At 41.9% G+C, this 25,753-nt stretch overlaps 1 protein-coding gene across 1 annotated transcript in view; it reads left to right on the plus strand.

The window, feature by feature from the left end:
- Positions 1-5,519: 5,519 nt before the first annotated feature.
- Positions 5,520-25,753, plus strand: part of HIBADH (3-hydroxyisobutyrate dehydrogenase) — a 76,575-nt gene continuing 56,341 nt past the window's right edge. The window contains exons 1-4 of the mRNA XM_083405155.1: positions 5,520-5,691; positions 10,417-10,577; positions 12,086-12,195; positions 14,696-14,817. Coding sequence (XP_083261281.1) covers positions 5,610-5,691; positions 10,417-10,577; positions 12,086-12,195; positions 14,696-14,817 — 475 coding nt within the window. The 5' untranslated portion in view covers positions 5,520-5,609. The remainder of the gene's footprint in view (positions 5,692-10,416; positions 10,578-12,085; positions 12,196-14,695; positions 14,818-25,753) is intronic.

Raw genomic sequence — 25,753 nt, forward strand, 5'->3', positions numbered from 1 at the left:
TCATGCGGCGAAGGGTGTCCTTAGTGGTCCGCACCATGCATTCTGCTTGGCCATTGGTGGCAGGGTGGAATGGCGCCGAACGGATGTGGCGGATGGCGTTCTGCGCTGTGAAGGTTTGGAATTCTCCTGACGCGGGGATTCGAACCGCCGACCTTCTGATCGGCAAGTCCTAGGCTCTGTGGTTTAACCCACAGCGCCACCCACGTCCCTTCAGGGGTTCTTTACCTACTTCTTAAAACTGCAAACATAAGCACTTTAGAAAGTCAAGTGCTACATTTATTTTAAAATTGTGTATTTTATTTATTTCATAAAATTTATGCACCACTTGACTGTTAAAAAACAACAACAACCAACACCTTCAAAATAATTTACAAAAGATAAAACAGTAAAATTGAGAAAAAAATCACAACCATACTTTAAAACATATGCAAGTTAAAATACAAAATATTAAAATGTGTTACACGTTTGGATTTGTTTTTTTGTTTTTGTTTTTTTAAAAAACAAGTTTAAGTGGTCTGAAATGCACATTAATTTTCCAGTAGTCTGCTGGGGGCAGGCAGAGTTTGCAGATCACTGTTCTGTAGGTTGCAATCTTAGGCTCACCCAAGGCCCACCCTATATTTAGGCTCCAGGCAGCTGCAGCCAAGTTTTGGTTATTTAATTCATTATTATATTTTTAATGCCAGGAAGCAGGAACAAGCGCTTGTGGGATTTTCTGCCTTAGATGCCAAACTAGCCTGGCAGCTTTGGGTGTTATGCATCTTGACATGGTGGGAGGGGTGTGTGTTGTCCTCTTGGGAGAAAAACAAGCAAGCCTTAGTGGAACTTCAGTTAATCACAGCCTTATCAAGGGAGTCACTGTCATGTGTAGAGTTGTTGTTGTTTTGTTCTGCTATTTCATGTAGTATCTTGAAACTGCTGTGACTGCAAATGTTATGCTTACTTTCATCTCTGTCAGAGGAGTGCAGTTGACAAGGCCACAGAAGGAATGTTTCAAACTTAGAAGATGCCAATGACTGGGCACATCACAGCTCTAAACTTGTAAATTGCTCTTTCTGAAATAAGTGCCCACTGCCTTTATCGGTACTTCCTAGCTCCTGAGGTTAATAGCCAGGGGTTACCCACCCATGTTAATTCTGAGCTTAGAAATACTGCAAGTCAAAACAACATGCCATCTTTGTAGTTCCTCATTCCTTACAGAAACATGAAAAAGGAGATTACTTTTAAAGGCTCAGACCTGGGTAATTAAAAAGCCACTTCTTCTCATCTGTGATAGGAATTTTGATGTCTTAGATATATGGTAATGTTCATAACCGCACGTACATAGATCAGCACAGGAAGACCGACCTGAAGCCATTTTGATTTCTAAACTGAGCAAATGTTTCTCTGCATGGTCAAAGTGGAAACCCTCCCCGTTGTTTTTTCCTTCACAAATCCTGTCTTAAGGGTATGTCTGTGTTTGAATAGGGTGTGAGCCTGTGACCTGGCCCAGGAACTAAGTATTTATCATTACAAAAGATTGGCCAGGCTCCCCAGGCAATCCAATCAAGTAACCTGCCAGACAGGAGATAAACAAGGACAGGAGAAAAACAACATTCAAATTTCTGTTTTAAGACCGCCTTTGCTGTGATGTAGGTATGATGTATCTGAGGGGTGGTCTTGGGTTACACCCCTTCTGTGATGTATGTATGATGTTTCTGGGGGTGGTCTGGATCTACAGGGTGGCAATTTCAAAAGTCTTTATAAGGCCTTGCACGTCATTTTTCTGGGTCCCTCCTCCTCTCCTTCAGGTGGGGGGAGACCCTGTTGCAACAGATAAATAAAGATCAAGCTTACTAGCTGCTTTGCTTCTCAATATTCTCTGGTTGGCCTCTGTTATTCTCTCCTACCAATAGGGATCCTATGTAAGGACTCTATATGGGCTCTTGGATACCCCATAAGGGAAAAGGGCAATTTTTGTTTACAACAATACCATGTATTTGTGATATATACATATACACAAAGACTCATACTCCAATCAATCACAGTCGTTTTCATTCTAGCCTCTTCGTTGTGAAATATTTTCACTAAGGCAGAGGTAGGGAACCTGTGGTCCTCCAAATGTCAGCTCCCATCAGCCTCTGCGACTATGACCAATGCTCAGTTGGAGGAGTCCAAATCAAAGAATTGTAAAGTTGGAAGGGACTCTGAGGGTCATTTAGTTCAACACAGAAATCTCAGCTAAAGCATCTATGATAGATGGCCAACCAACCTCTGCTTAAAACCTACAAGGAAGGAGAGTCCACCACCTCTTGTGGGAGTCTGTTCCACTGTCGGAAAGTTCTTACTGGTGTTTAGTCAGTAACTCCTTTCTTGTAATTTGAATCCATTGGTTTGGGTCCTAGCCTATGGAGCAGAATAAACAATCTAGCTCCATCCTCCATGTAGCAACCCTTTAGATATTTGAAGATGGCTTTCATGGCTCCTCTTAGTCGCCTCTTTACCAGCTTTAACATACCCAACTCCCTCAATTGTTCCTCATAAGGCTTGGTTTCCAGACCCTTTGGTCATCTTGTCACCCTTCTCTGCACACATTCCAGTTTGTCAATATCCTTCTTAAATTGTGGGGCTCAGAACTGGACACAGTACTCCAGGTATGGTCTGACCAAGGCAGAATAGAATAGTACTATTACTTCCCTTGATAATAATAAAAAGTTATTACTTATTCTCCACCCATCCAACTGGATTGCTATACTTCTGTTGATGTAGCCTAGAATATCAGTAGCTTTTTCGCTGTTGCATCACTGTTTATTCATGTTAAGCTTAAAGTCTACTAAGACTCCTAGATCCTTTTCACATGCACTACTGGTAAGCCAGGTGTCCTTCATCTTATATTTGTGCAGCTGGTTGTTCCTGCATAAGTGCAGAACCATACCTTTGTCCCTATTGAAATTGATTTTCTTAGTTTTGGCCCACTTCTCCAATCTGTTGAGGTCATCTTGAAGCCCACAAGTTCCTCATTGCTTCCCTAAAGAGTCTCACCTGGCTTTCTGGCACCTTTTGTGACATGTTAAGAACAAGCTATTTTGGAACAAGACATGAGTATCGGCACCTCATTTGTTACAAAAAATACAAAAAAAGCAATACAGTATTGATACTTACTGAAGTATCCAATCTAGCAAAAGATTTGGTTAGTTACCTGTACTTCACTCTCTCATCTCTGCAGTCTTAATATATATTTAAAGATAGCAAATACATTGGTGGTGAGGTAGAGAAAATATGTTCCATATTGTATTTACCAAGGGTTCCCCCCACAAAAAACTGTTTAACGCTAAAACCATAAAGCTAGTATTATTGCCTTTAAGACACAATGCTCCATTGATTGAAGAATAGCTTTTAAGCCAATTAAAGTTTGGCAGCCATCCTACTACAGGCAAAGTAATGCTTGTTAACAGTTCATTTTTGTTACACAGTTTTCAGTATAATCGTGCATTTCTAAAAAGCCTATTTAATGCTTATGAGTATTTTGAAATCTCATTTTTACAGACATTTTTAGCCTTTGCTTTCATATTGAAAGGTATTTTAAATGTTATGGGCACCCATATATTTAATACAGGGGAGACAAAAATGTTATAGTGTGTAGAAATAAGCTATGCAGTTAACAAGCAGTTAATGCCTGTTTACATTTTAAATATCCTTCAGTTTCTGAAAATATACACAAATCTGTTTGAGTGTCTGTATTATTAATGGCAGCTCTATCAATACTGTGGCTCTATGGACCCCTTTGGAGCATTAAAAAAAAAAAACAGTTTAACACAGTAGTAAGCTTTCACAACTGTTGAAACAAAAAAACAGAAAGCCTGCAAAATCTTTATAATTCATTAATACCCAATATGCAATATACTAGGCTTTGTGCTAATTTCTCACACATCATCTTATTACCTGTCAATGCTGAAACAGATTATCATGGGAATTCGAAATAAAATTTAACGAATACCTGATTTGTAGTTGTAATTTGCAAACAACTACAATCAGAAACTTCATTTTCCAGGTCACAAGCACAATATCCTCAAGGAAGCCTGGCTCTGGGAGGAGATAGTTCTTCCTTTCATGGATACAGATGACACATTTCTTTCCATTGTTTGTTATGCAACTTTCTGATAATGTTTTGAATTGTATCCATCTTGTGTGAATATTCTCTGCAAGCCAATGTCCATAGTTTAAAACACTCGGTAGACTAGTGAAGCAATTTTAAAGTTGGAAATACCTACAGCCAGAGTCCCTTATCTGGTGCAGCAGTTCTCTAAACTGAACATGGCCACGTTGAGCTAGCGTTACACAAGAAAGCAGGAAAGCATCACTGACGGAATAGGTTTATTCAAACCCGAGGCTGGGAGTAAGTCCCACTGAACTCAACATGACTTAATTCCAAGCATCACCTTGCCAACAAAGGTCTGTATAGTTAAAGCTATGGTTTTCCCAGTAGTGATATATGGAAGTGAGAGCTGGACCATAAAGAAGGCTGATCGCCAAAGAATTGATGCTTTTGAATTATGGTGTTGGAGGAGACTCTTGAGAGTCCCATGGCCTGCAAGAAGATCAAACCCATCCATTCTTAAGGAAATCAGCCCTTAGTGCTCACTGGAAGGACAGATCGTGAAGCTGAGGCTCCAATACTTTGGCCACCTCATGAGAAGAGAAGACTCCCTGGAAAAGACCCTGATGTTGGGAAAGATGGAGGGCACAAGGAGAAGGGGACAACAGAGGATGAGATGGTTGGATAGTGTTCTCGAAGCTACAAACATGAGTCTGACCAAACTGCGGGAGGCAGTGGAAGACAGGAGTGCCTGGCGTGCTCTGGTCCATGGGGTCACGAAGAGTCGGACAGGACTAAACAACAACAACAATTATTAGGACAGCGCTGCAAATTCCACACCAGGCGTTACTCCCAAGTTAGCAAGTCACCCGCACTTACCTGGGAGTAAGGCTGCCATCCTACACCAACTATTGAATTCAGTGAGACTCAGCGCCTAGTTTAGGCACACACAGAAAGTGAACCCGGAGAGACCTGCAAATAAACATGCATAGGGGGTTGCAGAAGACCACAAAACGTGTAGCCCCACCTCGTGCACGTCCCGTCGATTTCCACCCCCCAAGTATGTGTTCCTCGAATTGAAATTTGCAGCTGCAAGGGGGGGGGGATCTCCCCTTTTGACTGACAGCTGTCCCAGAGCGAAGCCTCATCAGAAAGGTGGTAGGAGGCAGATCTTGCATCAAAGCAAGCAATCGCTGCCTGCAAAGAGGTGGTTCATCCGGCTAAGGGAGGGATCCAGGCCAGATCCTCCCAGCAGGGCGATCCCTGCCTCTAAGTGGGGGGGGACGGGACTGCTCTGCTGACTCTGCTTGGGTCTGGGTGGGTGTAGCCACGGCGGGTCACAGCCAGGCTCAGCTTGGCTCCGATTGGCGCTCGGCCTCCCGTGGGGCGCGGCGGTTGGCTGGCGAGGCCGCCACTCCCGCCGCCCGCCTCCTCCCGTGCTCGGCGGCCGCGAGTGAGAGGGAAGGGGAGCGGCGGGCGGAGGTGGGCGGCGCCTGGGCTGGAGGTCGCGGCGGCGCGGAGGCGGGCAGGCAGCATGGCAGCGGCTCTGGTGCTGAGAGGCTCCGCCAGTTGGTTGCGCAGGCAGAGGAGGGTCTGCGTGGGCAGCGTGGCGATGGGTAAGGAGCGCCGGGCTGCGGGGATGAGCTCGGCTGAGCTGCTGGCGGATCCTTGCAGAGGAGCAGCAGCAGCAGAAGGGCCTGGCCTCTTCCTAAGGAAGCCCCGAGGGGAGATGGGGCTACTGTTTCCCCCTCCACCCCACAGCCCCTCGCCTTGTCACCAAGTCCAGGGGTCTGACAACCCTTTGCCCAAACTTATTGGCAACTGCATAGGCAGTAAATCAGGTGCAAAGAAATGGTGCGTTAGAAATGCAGTCTTCCTTTACGATGACATCTGGGTCTTGCTTCTGCAGAGCTAGCCTGCTTTTATTTTTGCTTCCCCCCCCCCCAACCTCCTGGTCTAAAGTTTGCATAGGCTTGCAAGGTGCTGATCAGAAGGAAAGGCAAGGTTGTATGACTTGCATTTTGCGCCCTTTACAAGTATTGTACCCGCGCTGTTAAAACCCACACAAGCTGTAAAATTATATTGGGCTAATATCAGAACCTACGGTCGGCTGAAGAGAAGGCCGGCGTAATAAATACTTTAACGTGTTTACTTAAAATAACGCGCACCGTGTTTAAAACAGGCCACAAAAGTTTATGTGACGCTAGTGACCTAACATATCGAGTTAATGGTATTTATAATCTGCTCACATTTGCTTTTCACATAATACTGATTATTTTTCTCGCAGAGAACTAGGCATTTTATTAATTGCTGTGATCCTGGACAGTTTTATACATACATGTAAAACTTGGTACAGGTGTGGTTAGTGTTGTTGTACCATGTACATTATCCTTTTTGTAAAGTTAGCCATAGCCTTGTGGGTTTGCACAAGCGATATTCATGCTGCAGCACAAACCAACATCTGAATTCCATGGAGTTTGCTCTGAGATAAGTGTATAGTATCTAGGATTGCAGGTTAGTTTCTCATCTTTAAAGGAGCAAGTTTAATTGAATGCTTTTACTTGTCTGCCCTAGTTAGGTTATTAGTAACGCCAAATAATATAAAAGAAAATGTTTTAAAGCCCTCTCGTTTGCCCTTAATCAATCTCTGTGTGTATTTCTCCATTCTTTTTGATAAGGAGCTCTGTGCTCTCAAAAGGCTTGCATGCTGGCTTACTAGCAAAAGCCTGGCTTTGTATAAACCAGCTTGTTTTATTGGGTGAAACTATTGACATCCAACATACAGTGGTGCTTGTTTAACTTCCCAAATGACTTCAATTCCTAGTGTCTTTGAATAGAACAACATGTGACTGCATAATAGTGAATTTCAATAAATTAAGTTGGTTCTCAGTAGAACATGTATAGCAGTTCTGTATCATTAAAACTGTGCCCTGTGAGTGCAAAAGTCCTTAATTCAAAACACCCCTCTGTCATGAACTCGTGCACTGACTTTAGGGAAGACATTTCTCATCCCATCTCCAGATCTGTAATATGATAATACTAAAGCTGGCTTGCTTTACAGGGTTGTTTTACGGATTACCAGGAAAATATACACTGAGCGCTTTGAGCACTTCAAAATTACTGTATAAGCAATGAGTTATAATATATATGTACATATGTATGTATGCTTGCATGTATATTATATATTGTTGCCATCATGTGTCAATAAGTCACATAAGCTCCTCCACATGCAGCTGCTGGGTGACCTTGGGCTAGTCACACTTCTCTGAAGTCTCTCAGCCCCACTCACCTCACAGAGTGTTTGTTGTGGGGGAGGAAGGGAAAGGAGAATGTTAGTCGCTTTGAGACTCCTTCGGGTAGTGATAAAGCGGGATATCAAATCCAAACTCCTTCTTCTTTGGTCATGTTAGAATCGTAGAGTTGGAAGGGAACCTGAGGGTAATCTAGTCCAACTCCCTCCTGCAACGCAGGCATCTTTTGCCCCATGTGGGGCTCAAAGCCATGTCCCCGAAAGTCCCATGCTCTACCAACTGAGCTATATACTGTATTTATGCATACATAAATCCACACACTTTACACTTCACACAGTTGCTGGATTGTTCAGCTTATTATGCTTATGGCATTAAAGTTGAAATCCTAAACATGGTTGCTCATGAGCAAGCCCCAAAGAGCACAGTGGTGGTGTTTACTTTTAAGTAAACATGAATAGGATTGGTGCCACACATCATTCATTTCCTAGTGGCTTTATGACATGAAGGTAAATAGACTTCTTGTCTGTGGAAATTAACTCATTTTTTATGTTTACTGTCCTTTAGTGTTTGTAAGTCACCCTTGGCTGTTCTGTGACCAAGTCCCATGATTTCATAAATAATACTACATTTTTTAAAAAATGCGGGAGCCTTCAGTTGCTGTAGCTCAGGGATAGACAGCATGTAAGGGGTCTTAGGCTGAATCTATAGCATCCCTATATAGTGCTAGGAGAGCTGTATGAAATTGTGAAAACCTGCTGCTAGTCACTATAGACAGTGTAGGTTAATGAGACAGGATTTGCACCCGCAGGAGCCATAACAGTTGTTCTTCAGCATGACTTGTTCTTCTCTTTCCCTCTCTAAGACCTTGATATCGACCTCTCCACAAATCACTCCATGTTTGGCACTACTTGATATATTGCAGGGGTAGGGAATCGGTCGCCCTCTAGATGTTTGATTACAATTCCCATTAGTTTTAGTTAGCAAAGGATGATGGAAGATTGTCCCTCAACATCTGGAACAGAGCCTGCATCTCTGTTGTGTATTCCCCTTTGTCTGTATGGCTACTGATTTAACATGTGAAATAGAAGGTTTGGTTTCCTGCTTTTCACTGTCCCGTCCCCATATCTGGGGGGGGGGGGGGAACACTTCAGCATCTTTGTGTGACAGGACTGGAAGCCAGATTTCTTGTTTCCCATTTTATCATCGCAAACCCCCTATCGAGCAGGTAGAGAGCATGTGGTCCTCCAGATATAGTTGGACCACAGCTCCCATTAACCCTATCTATTAGCCATACTAGCTGGGACTCATGGAAGTTGGAGTCCAGTAACGTGCGAAGAGCTACAGGTCCCCTATCTGTGTGAAACGAGGTGTGAAATAGAAGCCTTGTGTATTGTTGTTAAACTGTTGTACTCCTATTTATTAAAAATATTTATAATAATACTGCTTCCGGGTAACTTTCTATGGTTAGAGAACAGTTTGTCTCGGCTTGCACATCTTCTGCTGGCTTGATAGTTGTCGGAGGTAACTGGTTAGGACTCTGATCAGGAATTCTGAAACAAGATGTTGGCGTATTAATCATGGCACCAACAATATCGTGTGGCGAGCAGCTGCATCTGTCTTCTGAGCTTAACATCTGAAGACTAATAACTCTGATGCTACTGATCTAAGAAGGAACACTTCCAATGTACTCTTGTTACTTCCCGATTTTTCAATATGAATGCTATTTTTCTTTAGATACGCTGTTGAGGTTGAGCAGTTTGGTAAATTTCACGAAAGCTTGATATTCATTCATAATGATGCCTGGTATGATTCTACTCCATTTTATTTTGCTTTAAGTCAACGTTTCTTACAATTGGCAGTCAAACTGAGAACAGATGGCATTCAAGCTCTAAGCTAGGATTGGATTCATTTAGAAAAGGAAATTATTGTTTATCCTGTTGCCTAACATTCCCTGTTCATGTATGCCTAGTAGCTTGTGCTTACGTTATGACTGCATGGTGCAATACTGAGAGGTGAGTGCCTCTAAGATTTTTTTCAGTGGGTCTTGAATACACTTTTTCCGAATTACATCTATAACCCATACCAAACTGTAGTGTTACAGGTTCTAATTCTGTTGATGGCTACTCTTGGCATTTGAGTGTCTGTCATTTACCTAATTTCCATGAATTTTCTACTAACACCAGAGGATAGCTTTCAGACTGCTGGGGAAAGGCATTAAATAACTGTGGTGTCAAAGTTCTCCATTATGCTTTTTTAAAAAATGCATCTTTAGTCCATGCAGACAAACTGCCATATGATAGTAGTTTGCACATCTCAACATCTGGTGGACAGCTGTTTGTGTCTTGAATTACAGCTGATACTAACTGGCTGGATTGGCAGTCAGGAAAGGAAAAGGGATCAGCTATGCGTGGAATCTGTACAATTTTTCCTGCCAGTCCATATTAAGGTTGAACTCATTCTCTTTGCCCTGTAACCCAAGAACAATGGGTAACCAAGTGGAATTGTTTTAGAATTACTACATTCACATGACAAAATTTAATTAGAAATGCCCCTGCAACTGAGAGTTAAAGGCAACATGCAAAGCACACCTTAAAATTTTGCATCGCTTTGTTACATGAGATTACTCAAAATGGTAACCATTACAAATTAATATTATTTATTGGGTGTTCCGAGTTTATAAAGATAAACATGTGTTAAAGAATAAGAAAAAATACTGTGTTTATTAAAGTTTTCTTAAAGATGAAAAAATGGCAAGAACAAGTTCAAGCAAGTTTAAATTCTAACGGAAATACAACATAAATAGATTTTATCGGTGCGTGGTACAGTGGCTATTATAAAACACAGGAATAGTACAGATGTCTTCAATTGCATATTAGTAGCAGATAAAAACTCTTGCCAGGGCAGAGAAGCTGGGTCAAAACATAGCGCTAATAATATATGACATAATAATTAACAGTATGAACTCAGAGATGAACAACAGCATCAAATTGCTACTGTATATGGTCACAAATAACTGTATAATCTGTTTTTGTTATGGAAATGTATTTCAAGATCGTTTACTAATGCTGAAACTCTTGGAACTGTCTTTAGTGTCTTCTAGGGCAATGGCTTCCAAAACTGCTGTTGGATTCATTGGTTTGGGTAACATGGGAAATCCAATGGCGAAAAACCTTGTAAAACATGGGTACCCTGTCATAGCATATGATGTATTTCCAGAAGCATGTAAAGAATTTCAAGACTTGGGCTCACAGGTATAGTAGTTGGTATCTTATTTTAAGAATCTTACTTCATAAGGGGTGGGGGGGCTGTGAAATTCCATTAATTCCATCTCAAGATAGGAGTTGTTATTAAAAAAAATTCCACTCTGGGTGGCTTCCAACAAGTTAAAACACAGTAAGACATCAAACATTACAAACTTCCTTATACAGGGCTGCCTTCAGATGTCTTCTGAAAACTGTAAAATTATTTATCTCCTTGACATCTGCTAGGAGGGTGTTCCACAGGGCAGGCACGACTGGCAAGAAGGCCCTCTTCTTGGTTCCCTGTCACCTCACTTCTTGTAGTGAGGGAACTGCCAGAAAACCTTCAGTGCTGGATCCCAGTGCCTGGGCTGAGTGATATGTGCTTCCTATGTGTTGGATGTGATTGTGCCCTAGTTCAGACATCATGGGCACCCATGGCTAGTTAAAACAAAATTCAGTGGTACCTGGTACTCGGTTCACAAACTTAATCCATTCTGGAAGTCCGTTCTTAAACCGAAACCATTCTTAAACCGAGGTGCACTTTCCCTAATGAGGCCTCCCGTCGCCGGTGCCCTTCCACCGTTCAGATTCCGTTCTTACACCAAGGTAGAGTTTGCAAACCGGGACACTACTTCCGGTTTTACAGAGTTCATAAACCGAATCATTCGTAAACAAGGCTGTTCTTAAACAGAGGTACCACTCTAGACTCAAGCTGTGGTTTGTGAAGTTCAGGTATAATTTCTCAGTTCAAAATAGTAATAGGTCACTCTCCACCCGATGTGCCCAAGCAAGAGAGGGATAAAGGCTTGAGTAGGGTCAAGTGGGCCCTGATCCTGACCTGCTTACCCTACGCCTCTAATTGTTGGACTACAGCCCCCATAACCTTTGGTCACTGAGGGTCACAAGCTCCCCACCTGGATGGTTAAACCCATTCTTTTTCCTTTTTTGTAACTATATGGATAAGCTATAGTTGACTAGAATGTCTTAAGATGAAATGTATGTGCCTATTTTGGGAAATGGTAATGATGATTTGGTTAACAGTGAAGTAATTAGCATCATGGAACAAATAAAGCAGGCATAGGCAAACTCGGCCTCCCAGATGTTTTGGTACTACAACTCCCATCATCCCTAGCTAACAGGACCAGTGGTCAGGGATGATGGGAGTTGTAGTCCTAAAAAACATCCGGAGGGCTGAGTTTGCCTATGCCTGAAATAAAGGGTTCTTACTGTCACTTGTACTCTGCCTGGACCCATGATGCCCTCCTTCTAACCAATCAGCTGTTACATCTTTGTGCTGTCTCTTGTTAAAATTCATAGGAGTGGGAGGATACGGCAAGATTTCACCCTTCCATTGTCGCATCTGATTCTGTGGCTTAGCTACACGGCGCTGTTTCCGTTCTACTGAAGTACTTGTAATACTTGCTTAAAAGGTTGAAACAATAAAACATGAAAGGATAACTTCTGTTTCAATAGGCAACAGAACACTGATCTTTTTCTTACACCCTCTTTCTTGAAAGGTGACAGATTCCCCAGCAGATGTAGCGGACAAAGCTGACAGGATTATTACGATGCTTCCATCTAATGCTAATGCAATAGAAGTCTACGTAGGCTCCAATGGAATTCTGAAGTGAGAATTTCCTCTTATCTTCCCTCCTCTCCCCCATTTCTAAGCCTAATAATAAAATAAAGCATTTAATGCTACATTCTGCCTAGAGTGTTATTTGCATTCATTTTCTACTTGCCTGCTGAATTAAAACGTTGCTAAGCACATAGTGTCTATCAGCTATCCATGTGTGCAAACAATTCCCTGCTGCACCTATGGCAACAAACAGCACTTGGCAATAGACTTTTACTCCTAGATATGCGTGTGTGATGGTCTGTCCCCAAACTTGAGCACTAATCTCCGTTAGTATATGAATGCAACATCTTGCTGCTCTTGCAGGACTCTGGAAAGAAATAATCGCTAGAAGTCCATTATCTTAATCCTTCATTTGTGTGTTTTTCCCTGTTGAAACTCAAAGGGGAGATTGTAAGGAATTTCTAATAACACAAGTTGATATTTTGATGACTTTGAAGAAAATTGTTCAGAGCCAGGAGTAGCCATCTTAGGCTGCTGCAGCAAAAGCATAGAATTGTCGGATTGGAAGGGACCCAAAGGGTCATCTAGTCCAACCGCCTGCAATGCAGGAATCACTGACAGATGGCCATCTGGCCTCTGTTTAAAAACCTCCGGTGAAGGAGACCATCTGGCCTCTGTTTAAAAACCTCCGGTGAAGGAGAGTCCACCATGTTCTGAGGTTGTCCATTCCACTGTCAAACAGTTCTTACCATCAAAAAGTTTTTCCTAATGGTTAGGCACAACCTCCTTTCGTGTAATTTGAATCCATTGGTTTGGGTCCCGCCCTCCGGAGCAGCAAAAAAACAAGATTGCTCCATCTTCCGTGTAATAGAATTTTAGATATTTTTATTTGTTAAATTTGTATACAGTGGTACCTCTGGTTGTGAACGGGATCTGTTCCTGAGGCCCGTTCGCAACATGCCTGCGCAGGTTGCAATTCGCCGCTTCTGCACATGCACGTGACGTCATTTTGTGCGTCTGCGCATGCACGAGCAGTGAAACCCAGAAGTAACCCTTTCCAGCACTTCCGGGTCGCCGCGGGACACAACCCGAAAAAACGTATCATGAAGCAAATGTAACCTGAGGTATGACTGTACTGCCCTATTCCTGTAGATCTCAGGGTTGTTCACAAAATATTTTAAGATGTCTATCATCTTGATTCAGGTAGGTAGCCATGTTGGTCTGACGCAGTCGAAATAAAGAAATAAATTGTCCAGTAGTACCTTAGAGACACGAAAGCTTATACGCAGAACAAGCTTAGTTGGTCTCTAAGGTGCTACTGGACTTTTTAAAAAAATTCTTTTATTTATATCACCTCTCGGTCACATCTTGTACATCAGATGCAAATGTTATCATGGCGTAAGCTTTCATATACAGTCATACCTTGGATCCTGAACACCTTGTACTCAGACGTTTTGGCTCCTAAATGCCACAAACCTGGAAGTGAGTGTTCCGGTTTGTGAACGTTCTTTGGAACCCGGATGTCTGATGGGGCTTCCATGGCTTCCGATTGGCTGCAGCCAATCCGCAGCCGTGCTTTCATTTCCGAGCATTTTGGAATTCAAACGGACTTCCGGAACGGATTCCCGTTCGACTTCCGAGGTACCACTATACTAGAGTTCATTTCATCAGATGCATGAAGCATAATCCTCAGTTGCAGGTGTAGAACACATGGTTATAAAAGAGGAGGAAAGAGTTGTAAACCGTGGACTCAGAAGTGAATGAAATGCAAAGGAAATTAAATGCAGGAAGTGTAAATGGTAAGAATTCAGTTTACACTTAACTTTAAACCATAGTTAAAACTGCCTGATTTAACACGAATGAGCAGTGTGCTGTGCGTGGTGCTCAACAGTCTCTGCTTCACTTATGCTGAATTGGCCATGTCAGGCAGGAAACGAACCATAGGCTGGCTTCCTGTTGTTTGTGAAGCTGCTCTGGTTCACATGTAGCGTGACACCAGCTGCTGGTGTTTGAGCAGCGTCAGTGTGCTGATCATTCACATTAAACCATAGTTTATAATTAAGTGAAACTTTGTGTGTACCAGGCCAGAAGATATGCAAGAGAAGCACTGGCCCTTCACAACAGCAGTGATAACAGCATTGCCAAGCTTATTATTTTGATTAACATCTGCAGTGGGAAAGAAAACCATTGTCTCTATTCAGATAGAGTTGACCATCTTGATAAATTGCAATTTAGAAGATTCACACAGGAGCATCTCTTAGAAATTCCTTTGTTCCAAGTATGGGCACCTAAGGTCAGTGGCAGAATGCCCTGGTAAATTGTGTTATTACCAATGTGAATTTATGAAATAGCATATCCGTATTGAAGATCTCATTGATACTTTTTTTTATATCTGCGATGATCTTCATTTGATTGTGCCAGCTTCTGTACTCAAGCTGTGTTGCCTCTAGGCCAGATGGTATCAGTAAAAAAATTAAGCTAATTTTGTTGACTTTTTTACAAAGCTCTCTGTCTTATTCGTCTTTTGCTTCTTCTTTTTCTTCTTCAGGAAAGTGAAGAAAGGTTCTTTGCTAATAGACTCCAGTACTATTGATCCTGCAGTTTCAAAAGATCTAGCTAAAGAAGCTGAAAAAATGGGAGCTGTTTTTATGGATGCCCCTGTTTCTGGTGGTAAGCTTCCCCCCCCCCCTAAACTTGTGTTTTCCCTGATGTTGGAGGTTAGGGAAGGCTGGCCTATATACGTACTACTCATTAGGAAAAAATAAAAAAGAACCCTGAATTTTCATATCCAAGATTCATAAAGATATGTAGGCTCATGCGGAGGGGCTCATGCTAGCCGAGTGAAACAATTGCTGTCTCTGTTGACCTGATCACCACATTACAAACTACTTTTAATAGTCCCCTCTGTTCGAAAAGAAATTTGCCATGCGGCAAGAGGAGCTGGAATTCACTGAAAACAAGTGTAAATCATCAGATGCATAGGACAAATTCTGTGGGTCCTCATACTACATATTTTGTATTTTCTCTCTCTTCAAATTCTCAAGTTGGTAATTTTCTACTTAGTATATTGGAAGCTTGTAAAGTAGAGGGTCAGCAATATGAAGCACAGAATTTGAATGTACTATTAAAAAGGATTATTTCTCTAGACTTAAAGGTAAAGGTAAAAGGGACCCCTGACCATTAGGTCCAGTCGTGACCGACTCTGGGGTTACAGTGCTCATCTTGCTTTATTGGCCAAGGGAGCCGGCGTACAGCTTCCAGGTCATGTGGCCAGCATGACTAAGCCTCTTCTGGCGAACCAGAGCAGTGCACGGAAACACCGTTTACCTTCCCGCTGGAGTGGTACCTATTTATCTACTTGCACTTTGACATGCTTTCGAACTGCTCGGTGGGCAGGAGCAGGGACTGAGCAATGGGAGCTCTCTAGACTTAGAATCCAGCAAATTCAGCAAAAGATTGATGGATTCAACAAAAATTGATGTTTTGGGTATACTGGATTCCTCAAGCTGGAGGTTTAACAATAGAAGTATCTCACTGAGGGTTGTCCAGTGATACCTCCTTTTTGGCTGAAAGTTATTGTCTGTTCATTTTGCCTTGGTGAAACCTTTGATATTTGCAGATGTCAATGTACTTTTGAAATTCTACAGTAAACAAGGTACCACTTTAACCGCTTGTCTTACACAGAAGGTCACTCCACTGACCAGGTTGGAAGGCAAATGAACCTATGAAAAGGATAGTATATGTTCGTAACCAGTGCTTTTGTACAATTTACTGGCTTTATGGCTTCACTGTCAAGCCAGCTCTTCTCCTCCACACTTTTTCTTACCCTTCAACTTGAAGAAAAGTTTTGGAACTCTTCTGTTTGTCATATTTTGGTTAGTCCTAGGAATATAGGAAGCTTCTGTATACGTAGAGGCTCAGTATTGGTCCACATAGTATTACCTACTCTGACTTGCAGCAGCTCTCCATTATTTCAGATGGGAAATTCTCATCCTAGTACCAGGAATTGAACCAGGGACCCATAGCTCTACCACTGAGCTACGGTCGCCCCTGAATAATTGTCTGACTAAATTTTTAATTTATTCTAACGGAGCAACACAACTTCCCCTGCTTTTTGTGTATCTTATAGGGTACCAAGTTTAGCCATAGATCAGGGGTCAGCAAACTTTTTCAGCAGGGGGTCGGTCCACTGTCCCTCAGACCTTTTGGGAGGCCGGGCTATATATATATTTTTTTGGGGGGGGGGATGAACGAATTCCTATGCCCCACAAATAACCCAGAGATGCATTTTAAATAAAAGCACACATTCTACTCATGTAAAAACATGCTGATTCCTGGAGCGTCTGTGGGCCGGATATAGAAGGCAATTGGGCCGGATACGGCCCCCGGGCCTTACTTTGCCTACCCATGCCACAGATGATATCAAAACCGGAAGATTACTTTCGACCGCCTGAAAATGGGACTTTTATTTTGTGGCAGTGGGGTGGGGTTACATGACCTCCCGCTTCTAGATAAACCTCTGCAAGCTAGAAAACTAAATAGCTTGTTTATGGCTTGGTGACATTTTGGTTGGTTCTAATAAAGGTATTTAGCCTAACTGGATTTTAAAAGGATAGTGGAGAAGGTATGGGTATCTGGCTGAACCTGGATTAAGGTCAGAGTATGAACAGGAGTAGAATCAATATAAGAAAATATAGGCTAGCAGCAGTGTGGCAAGCTGCCAACCCAAGTAGCTGATTACAGTAATGGTGGAGAGACAAGAAAGGTACAGGAAAAAGGCATTTATTCAGTGCAAACCTAGAAAAAAGAGAGAGAGGGCAGATAGCCATGTTGTGGCTCAATCTGTAGGAGAAAATCCAGATTCTTATATTTGCATTTCCCACAGTGTAACACTATGCAAATACACATCATTGACTTGCCCTATTCAAGAGAGAGCTATGTTTGTACGCTGGTCTCCATTATTTTGTTCTACCATCTTCCCTTGTACAAGCAGCTGACCTCTGTAGGCGACTGTAATTTGAAGTTCTCCATATTGCCTGGATAAGTTCCCCTCCAATTGCATCTCGCCTGCCTGAAGGGAAACTGGAATATGTTAAGTCATTTATTGACGCTGTAGTGACAAGTGTAAACTGAGAACGAGGAAAGTGACTCCTCTATGGCCTTGTATGCATAAGAGCTTCTTTGTACACATCATGTTACTAATGTGGCATTTGCAGCAGTTGCTTGTGTCAAACGAATGTGTCCTTTAAGGAATCTTAAGAGTGTGTGTGTGTGTATATATATATATATATATATATATGCATGCATGAGTGCATCTGTGTGCATTTTTTTTTCTCATTGGAGAAAATAACATATGTTGAATAGAGTCGTTTTTACTAACTTGTATAAATGCTTTCTAGAAGATTGAAACAGTAGGCAGCGGAGCTTGTTAAAGACTTCTTATTTTACAAGCTTTAAAGAATTCAGAATATGGCTTGACTCCTTTTTTTTTTAAATCGAAACCCTCATATAGACTTCGTTTCAGAGCCAGCATCAAGTCTGTACAGTGCTTGTCTTTTTTAAAAATACAAACATACACTCTTGCTCTTTCTATTTACTGAATCAGAACCCTACTGTTTCCACTGGTGCTGTGTCTAATTTATGACGTGACCACAAAAACTAAAATTATTTATATGTTGGCACAAAACGGCACCACTGTAGTTAAGAGTCTGTTGGCATTTCCATTATAAATCCTCCCTAGGACAAGTTTATAACTTGGCATTTTTACTTTGCTTCAGGCTCTAAACATGCTGTTTTCTGTCCAAGCACAATTGGGGGTTTTTTTTTAATATATAAAAAATCATTTAAATAAGCTTGGGCCACTTATTTATGTTTCACAACTAGTACTGCAAGCTAGAGTTTTGAGAATGGTATATGGCCCAAACTGAAGTGAAATAAAATAATAGTGGCTTTTAAAGGGACTTTACAAACTCTTTATTATTATTTACTAAATGGCACAAGTATACATGCAACAGTTTTTACGTGCATTTTTTTTTTTTTTTTTTTTTGGCATAATGCTCTACATTCCAGTCTTTTCATTGAGAGGTCTTAACAGTCAGCAGCGCACATTTAATAGGATAAATATTTAAAAACCCACAAAAATAGTCTGTGGATGTATGAACCCGTGTTTATCAGACTTATGATTCCTCCTTTTTTAAATCCCAAATTCTCCCTCCCTCCCCGTTTGAAATCAGTTTGTATTTTTCCTCTTCTGTGTCTAAATGAAGGCAGCTTCATTTAGCATTAGTGAACTGGTAGGAAAGGATAGCTCTAGAAAAGGGACCAGCTAGTAGTTTGTGTGAATTTTTCATTACAGTTACCAGTTCAGACTGCATGTGAGAGTCCAATTGGATGAGAAGCAGTTTTCTGGTCTTGCGCAGTTGCCATGGGAGTTGAATTTTTGGTACTCGCAAAGCTCTTTCACTGGAAGGGCTCACATTGTTCACATTACTCCCCAGTGTGGTGTAGTGGTTAAGAGTGGTAGACTCGTAATCTGGGGAACCGGGTTCGCGTCTCCGCTCCTCCACATGCAGCTGCTGGGTGACCTTGGGCTAGTCACACTTCTCTGAAGTCTCTCAGCCCCACTCACCTCACAGAGTGTTTGTTGTGGGGGAGGAAGGGAAAGGAGAATGTTAGCTGCTTTGGGACTCCTTAGGGTTGTGATAAAGCGGGATATCAAATCCAAACTCTTCTTCTTCTTGTTGTTGCCTGTCATCTTCCCTTGTCTTTAGTTTGCAAATCCTTGTTTCATTGGTGTGCCTGAGAAAAGGATTCTGTATGTTTAAGACAAGGTCAGCTCCAGGTGTGAGGGGACCCTGCATAGAGGCCACCTCTCAACAGGCCACCTCCTCCATCAGTGGGCCCTTGTAAGCTGGTGTAGGCAGCAGCAGTGCCAAACAGTGCTTGTTGGTTGGGTCTAGCTGCCATTTTGGTTGTTTGTGGTGCCCTTGATATTGTGTCATACTGTACTGCGGGGAAAAATTAAGCTGTGACTTGACCCAGCTACTTGATGCTGTTCAGCATGCCGGGCCAGAATAAAAATCTAAAGCAGTGGACACTTCCAGAGGGCAGAAAATTGTCTTCTACCGTGTCAGACCATTGGTCCATCAGTCTTGCTGTTGTCAATACTGATTGGCAGTGACTCCTGGCAAGCCCTACCAACAGAAACCAGACATTGAACCCGCAACCTTTTCAATCCAAAGCATGTGCTATGGCCAAGTTCTGAAGCCAGTCCTGACTTGAGATTGAGAGATGCCAGGAAATGATTCAAATTACAATAATACCTCGGGTTACAGACGCTTCAGGTTGCGTTTTTTCAGGTTATGAACCCGCCGAAACCCAGAAGTACTGGAACGGGTTATGCCTGGGTTTTGGGGGTCACGCATGTGCAGAAGTGCTAAATCGCGCTTTGCGCATGCGCAGAAGTGCCAAATTGCAACCCACGCGTGCGGAGATGCGCCGCTGCATGTTGTGAACGCTGTAGGTTGCGAACGTGCATCCCGCACGGATCACATTCGCAACCCGAGCGTCCACTGTAATTCATTGTGGAATGGAGAAGCAGAAATACTATGATGTTACTGGATGGATTTGCTGAATTTTGAAAAAAGAAAACCGGAGTGATCTCTGTGTGCATTTTTTTGGCGGGGGGGGGGGAGGAAATATGGTGATGCTGTTTACAGCTCATCGTATCAGACAATTGCTCTTCAGCCATTGGCTCCGTTTCAGTTGATTCCCTAGCTGCCCAGCTCACTGATAGAGGCACATTCTTCTCTCCCCACTCTTCCACAGCTGTTTGGGCTGGAGTTGACAACTACTGTTTCCAATGAAAACTCAGTTCTGGAAACAAATGGCATTCTTGACGTTTTATGGTGTTAACAACTTTAAATATCTTTCCCATCCGCTGATAAAAGTGGAAAGGAATACGCCCCCCCCCATTCCATTCTCATGTTGAATATATGCAGTAATAAACAACCCCCTGAAAATATAAGCGTTGTTGCGAGGAGATGAACGTTTATTAGCTTCAAGATACTTTTTTTTGGTAGAAACAGGCTAAAATATATCTCAAAATGAGAATGCAGCGTTTTATTGCTTTATGGCTTTGGCCATGGAGCAGAGCTAGAATTCCAGGCGAAAACCTACAAAGGTGAGTCAAAATATTGCATGTTTTGGTCTTAAGCCTCATGCTACTGTTTACACAGCTGGTCTTGCATTAGGTTATAGTTAGGGATTTTGCATCTCGTCCCCAGCCTTTGCCACTCATGAGTCACCGGGAACCGTTGTAGAATATAACAGAGCCTTAAAGCTCTTGGCCCCCACTAAGGGTAGGATCCAACATTCAGCCTCAGGTAAGGGCATTCCCTTGTTTCCAGTGAACAAAGTGGGGGTGGGAACAGCATTTGCAAAAGAAAGAGAGGGAGGGTGCAAAGTAGGGCGGAAAGTTGCCATATTCTGAAGAGGAAAAAAAGAATACATTTTCCGACTTCTACTTTTAACTACAGTTCACTATGATGACTCTCATTTTAAATACCCCTACTAGATATGTAGGCAATAGAAGCTGTGATATATTGCTAGTAGCAATGTTCTTAACGTTTCAAAAACAAAATAATAACACCCTCGCCTCCATTTTGTACATTACAAGCAGATTTCTCATTAGGAATTAACTCTTGCATAGCTAGCTGGAACGAGGAACAGTTGCAGGGTGTGTTTAAATACTATTTGTTCTGAAGTGCAGTGGTATCTCTGGTTACGTACTTAATTCGTTCCGGAGGTCCGTTCTTAACCTGAAACTGTTCTTAACCTGAAGCACCACTTTAGCTAATGGGGCCTCCCACTGCTGCTGTGCCGCCGCCATGCAATTTCTGTTCTCATCCTGAAGCAAAGTTCTTAACCCGAGGTACTATTTCTGGGTTAGCGGAGTCTGTAACCTGAAGCGTATGTAACCTGAAGCGTATGTAACCCGAGGTACCACTGTACTTATATCCCACAACTGATTTGATTCATTAATATGCCACTTAACTATAATCATCCTTAAGTGGTGTACAATCAGTATAACACAGAAAATATTCTTTTGATTGCTGAAATGCATGATTCAGGTGAGAGTGCTATTACAAGATGGAATAGAGGTATCTGCACTTTTAAAATCGAAGGTAGGTAACTTTTTGGTGTTGGCAATAACAGTCATTTAAGCTGAAGCATCTCAGGAAAATTGTGGACAGAATGGAGAGAACGGTAGGACTTTCCCGCTGCAGCCTCTTGCACAAAAGCCACTGTGGAGAGTAATGTAATGTCAGGTGCTATGATCTTTGAATGGGGAGGGGGGGGGGAATTGGCAAAAACTGGAGACTCCCCCCACCCTCACTTCTGTGAGCAGAAGTGCCATTTGTTCACACAAGGAGGCCCCTGGATCCTGGCCATTGTGTCACTAGGAACAACAACAGCCACATGATTAAAATGTTGATCAGAGGTAGAAAGTGGCTAGCATCCTCCCTTAGGATTGTGGCAAACTTAATAACAAATTTGTAGTGTTTTCAATCCATCATAAAGAATGGGTGGCACTTGTATCATTGGGTGTAAATGAATGACCAGAAACCATGTAATTAGCTCTTCAAATGTTTGCGACCTTGTCGTTTCTTGCAGTTACAACTGCGATCCATAATCTTCAACCATGCAGAGTCTTACCCCTAGATTTCACCAGATAGAATATCAACATTTGCTTAAAAGACCAATGTCAGAGGACATTTTCAGAGAAGTTGTTTTTAAAAACTGATTCAAACACAGCTTGCCCTAAGAGAATTCTGGGGATTTCAGCTGTGTGGTTGCTTATAGATTCCTATGAAGAGACTTGTGGTACCTTAAAGACTAACAATAAAAATATTTTTTTATTATTTCCCCAGCCACTCTGGGTGGCTCCAAACAGAATATTAAAAACACGATAAAACATCAAACATTAAAAACTTCCCTAGACAGGGCTGCCTTCAGATGCCTTCTAAAAGTCAGATACCGGTAGTTGTTTATTTCCTTGACATCTGATGGGAGGACAAAGGCATAAGCCTTTGTGGATGACAGATCAGATGCAACAGGACCTAGAAATTATATAGATTCTGGGCCCTCTTGCAGAATAAGTTTACATAAGTTACGTATACACTGTAAGATGACATGATTTCCTAGCATAATCCTGACTGGTGAGATCACATCCAACCCTTTGGAGAGCCTAGTTCCCTACCAGTGATTATTTTTAAAAATAATAATTATGTAGTGGAAAAAATATTTTTCTGAATCTACTCTTAAGTCTGCAGTTTATTCCACCCACCTCTTACATTTGAGTGAACTCATTTCCACTATCTCATTTGGTATAATAATGCATGCATTATTACCATCCTAAGCTCTCAGCAGAGAACTTGAACTAATGTAGCTCTTTATAAAAAATGGGGGAAGGACTTGCTTCACATTAAGGTTAAGGTCATTTGATTGTCTGCCAAATAGCTGGTTTAGCAAATGGCAGGAAAATTGCAATTAAGTCAACATTCATATTTCCACAGGAAGACCTGCTATATAAATCAAAATTCTTTTAAAAGCAATAAAATCACACTATAAAAACTAACATCAGCTCTCATCTTGCAAGGCTTTCCAGATTATTAGAATAATTATTTTGCTTCAGGTATTTTAAAAGGTGACAGTTGGCTAGAACTGTAAATTGCACCACAGATCAGAAGAAAAATGGCAAAAAAATCAGCATAAATGCATACTGCACTAACTGTTAACAAGCAACAATGGGGTTTTAAAGCATCAATATCTGAAGCAGAATTTATCCACACATATGGTAGGAACTTCCTGAATGCTGAGGGTTCCTGACTAAGTACACCTGTGACCTCTTTTTTTGGGGGGGAGGGGGTTAAAAGTCTATAGTGAGCCAGTCTCAGAAGGGGCTGCCAAACAGCAGTGCCTATTATTGATCCTTTGTAGTGGCGTGTAACTTCCATAATCCAATATTCTACATTTCTGCTCAGAAGGAAGGCCCACTGAGTTTACTTGGAATTAGATGTAGGACTGCAGCGTTTGTAATGTTCAAACATGTGGAACTTGTGGCTTCTGTCACACACTGGGAGAAAAAGAGTGCTTTCCCACTTCTGACTCACTGCATAGTTATTTGCTCTGGAATCCACAGAAATATGTGCAGCAGTACTATGCTTACTGGATGGGTGAGGTTATGTGGTGCCTCTCCAAACCTGACCACAGCCTTGTCTGTGGCTGTAATGAGGCACTTGGGCCAATGGTTTTGGACTAGGTAATCTGAAGGACCTTGTCCTGCATGATCCTGCCAAGGTCACTAGGAAAGGTTCTCTGAGTCCCACCCTCACCAGAATTTCAATTATTGGGTAAACAGCTTAGGGCTTTCTCTACTGCAATACCCAGATTTTGGAACTGTCTGCCCTAGGAGATCCACCTGTCTCCTTTTCTGATGACATTTCATTTCAACAATCATGTGAAGGAGCATCTCCACCCCCATTGTTCAATCGGGACACTGAGGTCCAGCTCCGAAGGCCTTTTGGCAGTTCCCTCACTGTGAGAAGTGAGGTTACAGGGAACCAGGCAGAGGGCCTTCTCAGTGGTGGCACCCACCCTGTGGAATGTCCATCAGATGTCAAGGAAACAAACAACTATCTGACTTTTAGAAGACATCTGAAGGCAGCCCTGTTTAGGGAAGTTTTTAATGTTTGTTTTTTTATCGTGTTTTTAATATTCTGTTGGGAGCCACCCAGAGTGGCTGGGGAAACCCAGCCAGATGGGTGGGGTGTGGATAATAATATATGATGATGATGAACTCATTTGAACATTTTGGACCAGGATCTGCCAGTCCCCTCTGTCCTTTCTGGTTTTATCTTATTTTGCATCGTGTTGCAATTTTAACTATGTTGATTGTAGGCCGCGTTGTTGGCCAGTGGAAAGGTAGGATACAAACTTTTAAATAAATACTAAGGCAGCTAAGAAGTGGTTGACTGATGGCTTCTCACCTGTATCAAAGGGTAGTATCCTGTTCTTTGCCAAGGAGCTCTGAGCATCATAATTGGGTTCCCATCTCTTTGTTTTATCCCTGTAACAACCCGGTGAGGTAGGCTGGTTTAAGAGAGAGGAGGAAAGAGACTCACCCATGACCACCCAATCAGCTTTATGGCCACGTGTCTCTTTGAACCCAGATCTCTCCAAAGTCCAATACTGTCTACTTCACTTCACCACAGTGGTTGAGTGTTTTTATGGGGATATGCTACTAGTACTTCAGACTGGAAATGGTAAAGCTATACTCTTCAGCATTGACACTGGCCCAAGAGAGATTATAAACCATTCTGAACAAAATTTATTTAACCTATTAAAAAGTCAACCTTAAACTGCAGTTAATTAGTTTACACTATTACCTCACTTCTGCTGAGGACTAAAATTCCCTCAGAGTAAAAGGAGCTCTATCAGGTGAGTTGACTGCTGCCCATACGGAGCTTTAAGATAATGATGAGTTTAAATTTCCTCTTAGAGCTAAGTGAGAATAAAACTGAAGGCAATAAATACTGTTGGCCAAACCCATTAAACCAAAAAGCTGGGAATTCTCCAGTTCTTGACTTAAATTGTTTGTTTATCAGCTGGCGCCTAGTCTGGAGTCAAGAGCTGGAGATTTCTATCTGTGACAGAACTTTGAAACTCTTACAGGACACTTTCATTTTAACTTAAGGTAACTTGAGTTTATAGCTTTGGCTTTAAAGATTACTAATGATTTACTCATTTCCTTACCATTTAACCAGAGTGGACTTCTTTCCCAGGAAGGGATCTGTGTTTATTTAGGGTCTTTGTCTGCGGAGGGATTAAAAGGCAGCCCACCAGCATTGTGAACTTGATGGTAATAAAGGGTCACCAAAACACGCCATAAAAACATTCTTACTATGGAATTAATTATACAGTGTAATTTTACAAAGCAGTTCAGTAACCCTTCTTTTAAGGCTTCAGCAACATTTTATTCTTCTTCTTCAGAAAGTTGGAACCGGGGGGGGGGGGGAGAAAACAGTTTTTATTTAATGTCAAGAAGCCTGATGTGTACATAAACTGATCCAGGCGTTCAACTTACAAAGACTTGAAACAACTGGGGAAATCCTAGTTTCAGTTTCTGCTATATGTGTAAATTTTAAACACTTTACTAGGTTGTGCACAGAGGATAAAAGTCTTTTTGAAGCTCTGTTAACAGATGCAGCTATAGATACCTAGTGCAGGGAAAATTCTTAAGAACGCTGCGTTGTTTCCCCCACCTCCCCAAAAACCTTTCGATCTCTTCAAAGGAATCCATTCATTTTCCGCACCACCAGGTGGCATTGCAACCAAGCATGATTTCAAAATAGTTGGCGGCTGCATTTGGAAGTATTTGGGTAGAAGAGTATCATACTTTGTTTTGTTTTTTTAAAGAAAATCTTCCATTTTCAAAACTTCTTTTTTGTTGTTGTTTTATAAAGAAAGGTAGTAGCTGCTTAGGATGACTTAGGAAGTCAGATCTTTGAGCTTCAAGAGAGGATGGTACAATATGAAGAGAATA

The sequence above is a fragment of the Podarcis tiliguerta genome (assembly GCF_965153285.1).
Source record: "Podarcis tiliguerta genome assembly, chromosome: 12".
Lineage (NCBI taxonomy): Eukaryota > Metazoa > Chordata > Lepidosauria > Squamata > Lacertidae > Podarcis > Podarcis tiliguerta.